This window comes from Trachymyrmex cornetzi, unplaced genomic scaffold (genome assembly GCF_001594075.2).
Source record: "Trachymyrmex cornetzi isolate Tcor2-1 unplaced genomic scaffold, Tcor1.1 scaffold211, whole genome shotgun sequence".
Lineage (NCBI taxonomy): Eukaryota > Metazoa > Arthropoda > Insecta > Hymenoptera > Formicidae > Trachymyrmex > Trachymyrmex cornetzi.
In genome coordinates, this window is record NW_017296752.1 from 13,336 (window position 1) to 26,988 (window position 13,653).

The 13,653-nt window shown below is 35.2% G+C and overlaps 1 protein-coding gene across 2 annotated transcripts in view; it reads left to right on the plus strand.

The window, feature by feature from the left end:
• Nucleotides 1-3,085: 3,085 nt before the first annotated feature.
• Nucleotides 3,086-13,653, plus strand: part of RpI135 (RNA polymerase I subunit Rpl135) — a 69,603-nt gene continuing 59,035 nt past the window's right edge. For both annotated transcript variants that reach the window (XM_018505795.1, XM_018505796.1), the window contains exons 1-9: nt 3,086-3,426; nt 4,095-4,427; nt 4,565-4,804; nt 4,889-5,211; nt 5,290-5,549; nt 5,635-5,877; nt 8,654-8,931; nt 9,151-9,348; nt 9,748-9,855. In XM_018505795.1, coding sequence (XP_018361297.1) covers nt 3,358-3,426; nt 4,095-4,427; nt 4,565-4,804; nt 4,889-5,211; nt 5,290-5,549; nt 5,635-5,877; nt 8,654-8,931; nt 9,151-9,348; nt 9,748-9,855 — 2,052 coding nt within the window. In that variant the 5' untranslated portion in view covers nt 3,086-3,357. The remainder of the gene's footprint in view (nt 3,427-4,094; nt 4,428-4,564; nt 4,805-4,888; nt 5,212-5,289; nt 5,550-5,634; nt 5,878-8,653; nt 8,932-9,150; nt 9,349-9,747; nt 9,856-13,653) is intronic.

Genomic DNA, 13,653 nt, shown 5'->3' on the forward strand with positions numbered 1-13,653 from the left:
CATCCAGCATTAAGTCGCCATATTGATTTACATAAGATGTTCATTGGTCGAGCGGTCTTATGTTATGTTTATGCTCTATTGTGCATTTCATATGCGATAGGCCTAAGACACAAGACGTCGAAAAATCCGTAAAGACGAACTTTTTACCTATGCAGATTAGAGTCCTATATATAGAGAGAAGCGACATTGATGTCCGAGTTTCTGGTTGGTAGTCCGCAGGGAATGGAAAGTTACTTTTTAAAAGTAACAAGTTACCGTTACTAGTTACCGATTTTTAAAAGTAACTCGTTACAGTTACCGTTACTTGAGAAAGTAACTTTTCATTACTTTTCCGTTATTTTTTTTTAAATCTACGACAATCGCAGCGCACGAGCCTAGAGGCTTCTCTAGTCTCAAGCGCATTGTAAAAAATTGTTTAAAATTACAACTATTATGCTGGATAATTTTGAGATCCACCATAATAGTTGTAAACGTCCACACATTTGTAAATTTGCAATATGCAAATAAAAATAATTTCTTGGTTTGGAACTAAGCAGATTGTGGAAGTATAATTACAAAATTACACAATAAAAACAAATTTACATAATTTTTGTGGAATTACATAATTTCTGTAATTCCTTTCTAAAATTGCATGATCTTTTATATTTACAGAACTAATCATGTAATCTATTTTACATTTATTATATGTGTAAATTTACGAAATTTTTTTACAGTGTAAATAGCTTGTGTCGTATCGTGTCCAATCATGTGCAAAGTAACGATAAAAGTAACTGTAAAATTCGTTATCGTTATCAAAGAAATGTAACTTCGTTACCGTTACAGTTACCAAAGAAAAAAAGTAATGCAGTTACTAGTAAAGTTACCAAAAAAATAACTTGTAACTGTAACTTTGTTACAAGTAAAGCTAAGACTCCATGTATGCGGTGAGCTCCGGCAAATGCTGCGGTGACCAATTAGGAGCCAGGCACAAATACGGCCCGTACTTGCGCCTGGCTCCTGATTAGTCACCGCAGCATTTCCCGGAGCTCACCGCATACATGGAGTCTTAGCTTAACGAGTTACTTCCATTCCCTGGTAGTCCGATATGTATTCTGATTGGGTATCTCCTCCTAAGTGAAGCCATATTGTGACCGCAGCTGATTACATGTAACTGCACATGTGACCGCGACACATGTGGCCGCCGACTTCAGTTGTATCTCACTTGTCAGAATGCAAAAAGAACGTGTATTCAACTAATAGCGTTTTCGATTGGGGTGCACTGGCTCCACTCAGTGTCAAGAGCGTGTTCGATTGGCAGTGCCAATGCGCACTTAGCTAGTGTCACGTGTTCATTTGATCGCACGACACTCGCGTAGTGCGCACTCAGTGCGCACTAAGTGGCACGAGATATTTTGACGGTGCCAGTTCAGTGCACGTTTTATCACAGTTAAGGATATATATAGGGACAAGCAAATCTGCGCAGTTGAATTGAAAACGGGGTCTTGTCCCTACTCTTAATATCTTTTACTGTAGTTTTGTAACATTTTGTTGAACATTGCTTCAAAGTGAACAAAAATGAGTTTCAGCTTTAGCACTGAAAATCTTGGCGTATTCTTTTGAACTTGTACTATTCAGTGCAACCCATGGAACTCGTCCAGTGTTGGTGTGAACTGAGTGCGCACTGGTGCGCACTAAATTTTGCCCAATCGAAAACGCTATAAGTTGTGACACAGAGAATCACTACATCTTTGTTATTAACATCGAAGTACATCGGAGTATGTTTATGTTTACGACACTTTAATGGTTGGAACATGACGGCGTAGGGGGTGATGGTTGGGATCCGATCTGGTGGTGGAGGTTCTCTCTATATATAGGACGGGAGGATCCCGTTTGCCTACAGTTCTGATTGTACACACCACTCATATCAACTGGTGCCTAGTAATTTTTCACTGTTTTGCCAATGAGATTATTTTATTTTTAAATTGGCCAATCAGCGATACATGTGTGCAATATGCGATGTGTGCAATCGAAGTCCTCCCTATAGGACTCTACTACTGACTAATAATGGACCAATCACATTGAATCAGTCTCATTGTGATTGGTCCATTATTGGTCGGCAGTCAGAGTTGGCAGTCGAATCGGCTTGCAGAGTCGGTAGTCTGATACGGGCTTAAGTCTTGTCAGTGGGTGCATACAGAAGCACGACCGCTCACTGAGCGCTCGGTGAACTTTTGCATCTGATTGGCATATTCCATTAGATCGAAAAATATAGACCAAACAGATACAAGAGCTCAATGAGCGGTCGTGCAGGTCATGCTTCTGGATGCACCTAGTGACTCGACTCTCGAGCGGATCGGACGTGTTCCCTCTCGTCTCAGGTGTTGCGTCACCTCGATTATATTTTTTGAAAAGCTTTGCCGACTTTGACTGTGCCGTTGTATTTCACTTCTCGCATGCTGGATTCACACTGCATCCGATTTGCGTCGTACGATGCTGTGCAACCAATCAGAAAACAGGATTCCGATGGATTTTGCTTCGTATCATCGGAATCCAGTTTTCTGATTGGTTGCAGAGAGTCGTACGACGCAAATCGGATGCAGTGTGAATCCAGCAACAGTCCCTTCATTTGGCTTGGCGCGCGGCTGTGCGGCGTGGAAGCACGTGGAAGCATCCATGATAAAAATACAAGGGGATGCTCATCAATTGTCTAAAACTCGTTCAGCTTGCGCATGTCCTTGCCTACGTCATATTCGGGTACGCGTTGATTGGTCGGTTCTGATTCGGGTGCAATCGGTGGTTATCGGTCGTAATTTATCATGGCGTCCATGGCGTAGTGCACGTTGTCATCGGTAGAAGTTAATGTTAAAAATATTTTCACGATGACCTGCATAGTGAAAGGATGCGGCAATTATATGAAAAAAACAAAAAAAACTGAGGGAAGTAAAATTAAATATTTTACCTTTCCAAAACAATCTGAAATTGCTGAACAGTGGCGTAAGCCACTCGTTGTGACGTAAGCAAGGACAAAAATCTGATTAGTCATGCGCATGAGCATACCCTTGTCTTTTTATCATGGAAGCATCGTAGTCACAGGCGTCCAGTGTTTGAAGGGGCTCGTTACCATCTTCATTTTGATTATATTATTCTTTTGTTCTTTTCGCTCGGTTCGAGGTTGCCAGTGCATTGTATTCTATTATATAGTTTGGAAATTTTTGTGGAAGGTTGGAGGGGTATTGGATAAGACTGGCCACGTGAATCCAACCACATTGGAACCTGGGTCATTTAAATATAGAAGAAGAAGAAAGTTACATTTGTAAATAAAAGCATAGTATTTTTGGAAGAAACCGTAATCTGTAGTTCGTAACGAGTTTGTTAAACATGTCGATTGGACCGAAATTGACGAACACATCGCCGAATTTCGGCATACCGCCCGACAAACAGAATGAGGTTAGTACGCACAAATTGATGTGTATGTAGTTATAGACGTTAAAGTTAATGGCCCGTATTTATAACGCCTTTAGAACGATGTTAGCGCCCTAACATGCTGTAATTTATGTTACTATAGAATTTCGGAGATAAAAGTTGCTTTCCATTTACATTGATTCTCACTTGTGACGTCATAACTCAGTTGAATGCACGTTTCTTTTGCATTCTGACAAGTGAGATTCAACTGATGGTGAATTCGGTCACTTGCATTACCTTAGATCAGTGCATATTAAAAGCTGCTTTATATAAACTATCTCAATATACTATGCAGTGATACAATATAATCAACTTTGATAATGAAATGATACACATATATTTTGTTAAATAATGTGACAATATCATTAGTAGATAGTTAATCGTTTAAAATATTTATATACTTTTATATTTAACTTTGCTAATTTCATGCAAAATAGTTTTTATGCACTGATCTAGTGTAGTGCAAGTGACTGAATTTGCTATGAGTTTTTACCTATAATCTGTACAAGATTGAGATTGTGTGCTTTAGGGACTCCACACAATAAAAGGAATAGGGAATAAAGAACAGAATAAGAATTTCAATGCCTATTATAAGAAAAATGCCTTGATACTTTTAAAGCAGAACATTACATCAATCAATTTATTTGTTTCAGCTATTGCAATCTCTAGGTGTGCCTCACATTGATTCCTTTAATTATATGCTGGAGGATGGCCTTTTTTACAGTTTAAAAGATTGTACACCAGTATATTTAACTCTTACTAATGGTGACAAGGTAGTTCTTTGGATGGATGATGTACATATTTATAAGCCCACTATTCCTTCTAGTACAATTGGTGTGAAAACATGTAAAATATATCCGACAGAATGTCGACAAAGAGGTTCTACTTACAAGGGTAAAATAATAGCAAGACTCGGGTGGTCTGTTAATGGTAAAGAGCAAGAACTTCTTGAAAAGGATTTAGGAGAAGTTCCAATCATGGTCAAGGTAAAAACAATATAATTTTCTGATTGCCATTTGTTGAGCCTTCTGCACTTACTATTTTATATGGTTGCATTTTGAGTAAATATTTTTATTTAAATCATGATTTTTTTTTTTTGTTACAAAAATACGATATTTTTTAGTCTAATCGATGTAACTTGAACAATATGAACCCTGAAGAATTAATCGCTCATGGTGAACATGAACAAGAATGGGGTGGATACTTCATAATCAGAGGTTTAGAGCGCCTTATACGTATGTTAATAATGACGAGACGAAACTATCCCATTGCTGTCAAAAGACCAACTTGGAAAGGTCGTGGTGACCATTTCAGTGAGTTGGGTATTCTTCTGCGAAGTGTTCGAGAGGACAACTCTTCTATTGTATATATCTGAATAGAATTTGTTTTACATTATTTTTTTTGTTCTCTCACATGTCATATGTTATCAGTGTGTATCTTTTTACAGAACAATACACTGCACTTTGTGACAGATGGTTCTGCAAAACTTGCATTTACATACAAGAAAGTTACATATTTTGTGCCATTAATACTGATATTAAAATGTTTGATAGACGTAACTGATTTATATATTTACAAAGCATTAATCGCTGGATGCGAAGATGATCTTTATTACAAAAATAATATCATAAATATGTTACGTGCGGTGCATGAAGAAGGTCTACACTGGCATGAACAATGTAAAGCTTATATAGGAAAGATGTTTAAAGTCAAATGCTCCGAATTGTCTACAGATGCAACTAATATAGATGTTTGTGATTACATCATTAAGTAAGTTTGAATTTCATTAATTTTTCTTGTTTGTGTTATGTGTAGTTCTCTATATTATCATTATATTTTGTCATATAGATATTGTATCTCTATTCATCTTGAGGAACCTACCGATAAGTTCCATTTACTTGTTTTTATGACTAAAAAACTATTTACTTTTGCGAATAATAAATGCGCCATTGAAAGTGCGGACGCTGTGATGATGCAAGAGTGTTTATTAGGTGGACACTTGTATCTCCAAGTTCTTAAAGAGAAATTATATTCGTGGCTAGTAGGACTTAAACATCATATTCTCAAACGTGACAAAAGTGCTGGTAATAGATACGCCTTAAGTGTGCGTAAGTATTTTATTTGTATTGTTGATGTTATGAACAAATCAAACCAAATACATTTAACTAATTTTTTTGAAATATATTTATTCAGAGGAAATGTTGAACGTCACTAAATTTCGAAGCAACATTGACTCACAAATGGAGTACTTTTTATCTACTGGAAATGTAAGATCATCTAGTGGCCTGGGGCTCATGCAAACTACTGGTTTTACGATTGTTGTGGAAAATATCAATCGGATGCGTTATATGAGTCATTTTCGCGCGATACATAGAGGCGCATTCTTCCAAGAAATGAGGACTACTGAAGCTAGACAATTGTTACCTGATGCATGGGGTAATTATAAACTTTAATGTAATTTTACAATGATTTAATCCGCTCTATCTGCTCACTAGAGGTGGTCTCATAAGTCTGGCATACACCCTGTATATTTCAGCTTATCAAGATTTTTATAATATACAGGGTGAATCATTTTAATCTATGGACCCGAATATCTTCCAAATTACGGTATCTACAAAAAAATGGTTTAGATAAAAGTTGACCAGGGCAGAGGGGGTCATTTAATTGTACCATTGGTTTTGACCTTGAGATCAATTTTGAAGGTTATTTTAAGGTCACGATGGTTTTTTTAAATGGGACACCCTATTTTTGACTGCGGATTTCGAAAGAGCGGAAAATTTTACATCAAACTTGTCTTATGAAAAAATTGTTTTTGCGACCTTGGAAAGGTCAAAAATGAAGGTCAAATGCCTGAAAAACGATCTGGTGTACTTTTTCTGAAATGACGTGGTTTTCTGGGTAACACAAATGTGCATAATGCTTGAAAAAAGTCAATGAATTGTAAAAGTGTAAATCACTTTGACTAGCTTGACCTTGAGGTCAATTTTCAAGGTTGTTTGAGGCTCATAACGCATTTTTTTATTAGTAAACCCTATTTTTGACCGCAGAACCTGTTTTATGACAATGGGCTCTTAAACAATGGCACTTAAACTATGCACTTACATGAGCATAGGGATTTTTTAGGTTTTCGACCTGACCTTTTGAAGGTCATATCAAGGTCAAAAGCACTTTCATCTTACTTTTAGCGTTACCCGGAAACTACGACGTGGACGTAGTAAGTTCTGTTTCCTTTAGGGTGCTTGATTATCGTGAGTCCCCTTGCCTCTCACTGACACTGTAATTTAAATGAATTACCCACGGAGTAATTGTTCAAAATTACCTCCGTTGGCTTCGAGGCATAACTGCAATCTGTTTTGAAAACTATCCACAGTTCTAAGCAGGGTAGCTCTAGGAATGGCTGCACAAGCTCTATGAATGCGGTCCATAAAATCATCTCTTGTGGTTGGTCGTTCAGCAAAAACAACATTTTTCAAGTATCCCCATAAAAAGAAATCAGGCGACGTCAGATCTGGTGAGCAAGGAGGCCATTCAACTGGACCCTTCGTCCAATCCATCTGTCATTGTAAGTGGCATTTAAAAAGCCACGTACAATGAGTGCATAATGCGGTGCAGTACCATCTTGTTGAAGCCACATTCTTGTTCTTGTTGCTAAGTCAACATCTAATAAGCCTGGTAAGTGATCTCTTAGCAACGATAAGTAACTGTGTCTATCAACGTTCTCTTCAAAAAAATAAGGTCCAATCGAATAACCATTTACAATGCCGCACCACACCATAATACTCCATCGATTTTGATGATCTATTGGCCTATACCAGTGGGGATTAACATCTGACTAATAATGGCAGTTGTGTCTATTAAGTTGTCCGTTACTACAAAATGTAGCCTCGTCTGAGAAAAGCACATACCTAAAAAAATTAGGATCATCGTGTAACATTTGTAAAGCCCACTGGCAAAAAGCAATACGCATCAGATGATGATTAGGCTGTAAAGCCTGCGTAAGAGTGATGTGGAAAGGGTGATAATTTAGAGCTCTTAAAATTCTAACAACAGTTCTTTGTGGTATACCTATTTCCCTTTCAATCTGGCGAATACTAACATGAGGATTAAGGTGAACTATTGCTAAAATAGTTACAGCTCGCGCATCATTTTCGTCATATTCATGATGTTGACGTTGACGAACAAGATGTCCATTGCGAGCTCTTTGGACTAAACTACGTATTGTCATATCAGTTGGATGTCGCCTTTCAGGAAAACGTTGAGCATAAAGCCTTGATGCTGCACTGTAATTGCTATGACACTCCCCTAAAACTAATATAATATCAACAATCTCATTAGGACTATAATCAGCCATTCTGGAAAGGTAACTTGTGAATGTAATTACCTACATACAATGTTTGGAATTTTAAAATTTAAGCAACTTTAAATACTAAATTCTTCAATTAATATTAGCATTATGCAATATCTGTACTTGGCGGGTAGACGCCTTATGTCTAAATGGAAATCCATTTCTACTACGGGAGCAGCGGACGTAAGGTGCGCATAGCTGGGAACTCTGCGACGGCATCTGGCGGTGACAAGCCTAACTACTTCCTCTGCTCACAGCGCAAACCTCGCAAACCAAGAGCTAAAAAATCCCTATGCTTATGTAAAAAGTGCCATTGTTTAAGAGCCCATTGTCATAAAACAGGTTCTGCGGTCAAAAATAAGGTTTACTAATAAAAAAATGCGTTATGAGCCTCAAACAACCTTGAAAATTGACCTCAAGGTCAAGCTAGTCAAAGTGATTTACATTTTTACAATTCATTGACTTTTTTCAAGCATTATGCACATTTGTGTTACCCAGAAAACCACGTCATTTCAGAAGAAGTACACCAGATCGTTTTTCAGGCATTTGACCTTCATTTTTGACCTTTCCAAGGTCGCAAAAACAATTTTTTCATAAGACAAGTTTGATGTAAAATTTTCCGCTCTTTCGAAATCCGCAGTCAAAAATAGGGTGTCCCATTTAAAAAAACCATCGTGACCTTGAAATAACCTTCAAAATTGACCTCAAGGTCAAAACCAATGATACAATTAAATGACCCCCTCTGCCCTGGTCAACTTTTATCTAAACCATTTTTTTGTAGATACCGTAATTTGGAAGATATTCGGGTTCATAGATTAAAATGACTCACCCTGTATATTAAACTAAATAATTATGATCTGTTTATAGGATTTATTTGTCCGATTCATACACCGGATGGTGCTCCATGTGGATTACTCAATCACTTGACAATGAATTGTATCATCACAAAACATGCAAACCCAAAACTGAAAGCCGCGATACCTGCAGTATTAGTAGATCATGGAATGATTCCATTATCTATCGCGGATGATTGGAAAAATTCGTATAATGTAATGTTAGATGGAAAATTGATTGGATTGATTGAGGACAAAATTATTAATAAAATAGTATATAAGCTGAGATTGCTTAAAATAAAGGGTCGAGAAGTGAGTCAGAACGTAATGCTTCCTGGGGCGCGATTCCGTAACTGTTTTACACGCTTACCGATAGTTGTCGGTGTCGTTGCGCAGCTTTTTCATCATATAAAATATTTATGCAACGACACCGATAACTGTCGATAGGCATGTAAAGATAGTTACGGAATCGCGCCTCTGGTTTGATTTATAACCACTGTGTGTATGGTATCTGAAATATTTTTTCTTTAGATACCGTCAACATTGGAGATTGCATTTGTGCCAAAGAAAAATGTTTCAGCTCAGTATCCGGGGTTATTCTTATTTACTAATGCTGCTAGAATGATGAGACCAGTAATAAATTTAGCTATGCAGAAGATTGAACTTATAGGAACGTTTGAACAAATTTACATGGAAATTTGCGTGAACTCTCAAGAAGCATATGAAGGAGTAAGTATACACAATTTTATATTTGCTCTCTAAATTTTTTGGAAGTCTCTTATTTAAAAAAATACTATCACTATTGAAAAAGAGTGAAAAATTTGCACTTTTAAATAAGAATGGCAGTTTTTTTTTTTCAGTGAGATTCATTCCAAAGGAAAGAAATTTCACTCCTCTTTTGGAGTAAATCTTACTCCAAAAGTGTGAAATCTCACTTAAAAAACGAGTAAAAATCTGTTATTCATATTCAAAAGTGCAAATTTTTTACTCTTTCAATAGTGGTAGTATTTTAACTCTTTTGAAGTGACACTTCACTCCAAGAAATTTAGAGAGTATGTATACACAATTTTATATTTGTGTAAGTTTTTAATCTTTATGTAACGTGATAATTTTACTTTTTCTTACTAGTTAACAACTCATCAAGAAATAAGCCAAACAACAATTTTCAGCAATTTAGCTAATCTCATTCCTTTGCCGGATTGTAACCAGAGTCCAAGAAATATGTATCAGTGCCAGGTAAATCCGTATAGGGGAGACCGGGGCACCATGAGTTGCAAAAATTTAAACTTTTAAAAGTGCATCTAAATATAAATATTTTTGTATAATTAATACATTTTTTTCAATAATTAAAGCATAATGCATATTTTAAAATTTAATAAGTATACATATATTTAGTAAATATTTATTAGTTTTTAAGAAAAAAATAACGTTTTTTAAAAATGACCCATGGTGCTCCATACCCGGGATACCATAAGTCACACACAAAATAGTAGGATTATGCAAGAAATAACGGTGACGAAAGTTGAAAAGTAACAGTAGTTTCAATTAACTTACACATTCTTAGCATATAGTCACTAATACAATAAAATATAATTACGACTAATAATTATCATAATAAATAATAAAATAGAAAGTTATAAGAAAACAAATAAGAAATAACCATTAATATAAGATAAAAAATTTATTACGATAAAATAAAATTAATTGCTTAGAAGTAAATTGCCCTTTTAGTACATATGCTTTCTGTATTGTCCCGTTTCATCGTGAATATTTAATGTATAACCCACGGTGGTCCAATTATGCATTTAATTATACATTTAATAGAAAACTATAAAAAATAAATGTTAGATTATTACTTGTAACTTACAAGGGAAGTTTCACATCTGTCCGTGTTAAATACGAAAATCTAAGAGATACGTATTTTTTTGTACGTGCTCTAATTCATGTTTAAGGGGGTATTCTCATGTCAAGGTCAAAATTTTAAGCATATTTTAGGAATTTTTTTTATAAAGAAAATAAAACGCAATCTTTTTAATCTTTTTATATGTTATTACTTGCATCTTATAGTTTATAAAAAAATTTTTTTGGTCATAATTTATTAATATTTTGTGTATGCTCTCTGTAGTCAAAGATGGTGCCTTGAAAAAAAGCATTGTCAGCGGTGCAAGTGATTTCAGCTCACACTGTCATCTGAAACAAAAAAGTAAAAAAGATTCTTAATCTGTATGCTTGTCGCTATCGCAGGTACCAGAATTGGTCATTTTTATAAAAAAAAAAAAAAAAAGCGGCCATTTGAAATTTTGAAGCAAAAAATCGCAATTTTTTCGTGGTGGTCGAAAAAATAAGAAATTTTCATTAAAAAAAAGCGATTCTGGTACCTGTGAGAGCCAATCATATGTAGATTATGCTCAAAAAATTTCAGGCCAATCGGTTGGATAGTTTTTTATTAATCACCTGCACCGACCAAAAAAAAGTGGTTTCGAGAAAAACGCGTTTAAAATTTTCTTAATTGATTTTTCGAAGAAAAAATATACTTACACTAATCGGCTATGCCTGCTCCATACAATAGACCTTCAGCTTCCTCAAAAGCATCGTTTTCTTCTGCCCTAGCCGCCCTCAAAGCTGCCTCTTTTGAAGCCGCAGTGGTACAGTGCTCCGCATTTGTTATGCGCGCTTTGTCGTGCGTCTCCATGAAATTTATAGCTTGCGGACCGATTGTCAACTTTTTTAATTCCAACTTTTTTAATGAAACTTTAACATCATATTCTCCTAATGATATACTTTCAAAATATGTAAAAAAAAAAAAGATTTTTTACCTGACACATGAGAATACCCCCTTAAGGGGTTAAACAACCCTTTGAAAAAAAGATATTGTTCTTTCGGCGAATATCGTCGGACGTATAAACAATAGAAAAAAATTTTTTAAATAAAAGTTGTACGATTTCAACAGTACTTCAAAGTTATAAAGAAAAAGAAATTTTGTTTATTTTTTTGTTTAACAAAATACCCTCACCACTTATAATTTTTTTAAATTTTCAAATTCTTTTTTTAACCAAATTAAAGATTATTTTTTTACGAATTCAACCATGTGTAATAAAGTTATATTATGTCATATCATTTTTAAGAATTAATTATTAACGCTTCCGTATACGCTATCCATGCCCACATGCGTAAGTAATTGCCGTTGGAATAATAAAATACATAAATCAACGAATAAGGAAATTGACATGATTAATATTTGTAACATTACAAATTATAATTAATGTTAAGTTATAATAATTTTTATTATGTCTCCTTAAAATGAGTAAAACTTTTTTATCCATCTCTGTACATTACTTCCTTGTAATATCTTAAGATTATTCTCTTCAAGTTATTTTCAGTTTTACGCTTTAATATCTTATTTACTTATCGTTTACGTAATAATTTCTAAACGTACTTAATAATGAAATAATTTCTAAATGTTTATACACAATAAATTTATATTTTGTATCGTTTACTCATTATACTCATAATAATAATACTCGATGAAAAAATGTTTTAAACATAATGACTTCTTACACCATAAACATTTTACTACAGCTATATTACTGTACAACCTACGATATCACATGTTGAAGTTTTGTCAAAACTAAATTTTACTGAACTTTCAAATTCTTCTGATCTTTCGTTTGTATAACCACTTTTAAATCACGAATATTTAAATAAGTTGTGATATCGCGGGAATGACAATTGAATAAATAATTTTATTATATTATTTCGTTCATGTAAATTTGTATTACTTTCCAATAATAAAACAATATCTGAAAATCTTTTAAAATTTTTCCAAATTCTAAATTCGTAAACATCTAATGGTTGTATTTTCTCCGTAATGCCTTTCGATATAATCATAGTAGTAATATGTTTTCCTGTAGATGTTAAATCTGAAATAACGGGACAATGTCCAGTCCATGAATGATAAGAAGAACGCTGTTAGAACCAATATTTGGGAAATAACCACATTTTAAAATGATCCGTAAGAAATATAAATGTTAAATTAATAACTATTTCATGACTGTTATGAGATTCTTAAATAAAGTAAATACAGAGATGAATAAAAAAGTTTTACTCACTTTGAGGAGAAATAAAAATTATTAGGTGTACAACTTTGCTTTCGCCGTTTTCCTATAAATGGCTTTAGCGGCAAGTGGTGGTCGAAATAAATAGATCATAGACGTCATGCAATAAACTTGTGCATCTATCATTGTAACCCCATAGAAACATTAGTCGATTTGTGTCTGCATCATAAAGTTATTCTCAATTGAAAATGTCAGTTTACGAGCCAAATTCTCGTCATTTACGGGAAGTTTCAATTTTCTGCTTCAATATGAAGAAGTCTGCGGCTGCGACTCATCGAATGCTCTCAAATACTTATGATGAGGTCGCTGTTAGTGAAAGAACGTGTCATGAGTGGTTTCAACGCTTCAAGAATGGTGATTTTGACGTCGAAGACCGGCATAGCGGTGGAAGAGAGAAGGTTTTCGAAGATGTAGAATTGGAGGCATTACTTAATCAAGACTCGTGTCAAAATCAAGAAGAATTGGCACGATCATTGGGAGTAACTCAAAAAGCCATTTCAAAACGCCATGGGAATGATTCAGAAGCAAGGAAATTGGGTGCCGTACGAGTTGAAGCCGAGAGATATTGAACGGCGTTTGTTTGCTTGTGAACAGCTGCTTGAAAGGCAAAGACGGAAGGGATTTCTGCATCGTATTGTGACTGGGGACGAAAAATGGGTTCATTACGATAACCCCAAGCGCAGAAAATCATGGGAATCCCCGGCCATGCTTCCACGTCGACGGACAAACCGAATATTCACGGCTCCAAGGTCATGCTCTGTATTTGGTAGGACCAGTTAAGCGTAGTGTATTATGAGCTATTAAAACCAACTGAAACAATCACAGGCGATCGGTATCGAACGCAATTGATGCGTTTGAGCCGAGCATTGAAAGACAAACGGCCGCAATACAATGAGAGACACGATAAAGTGATTTTGCA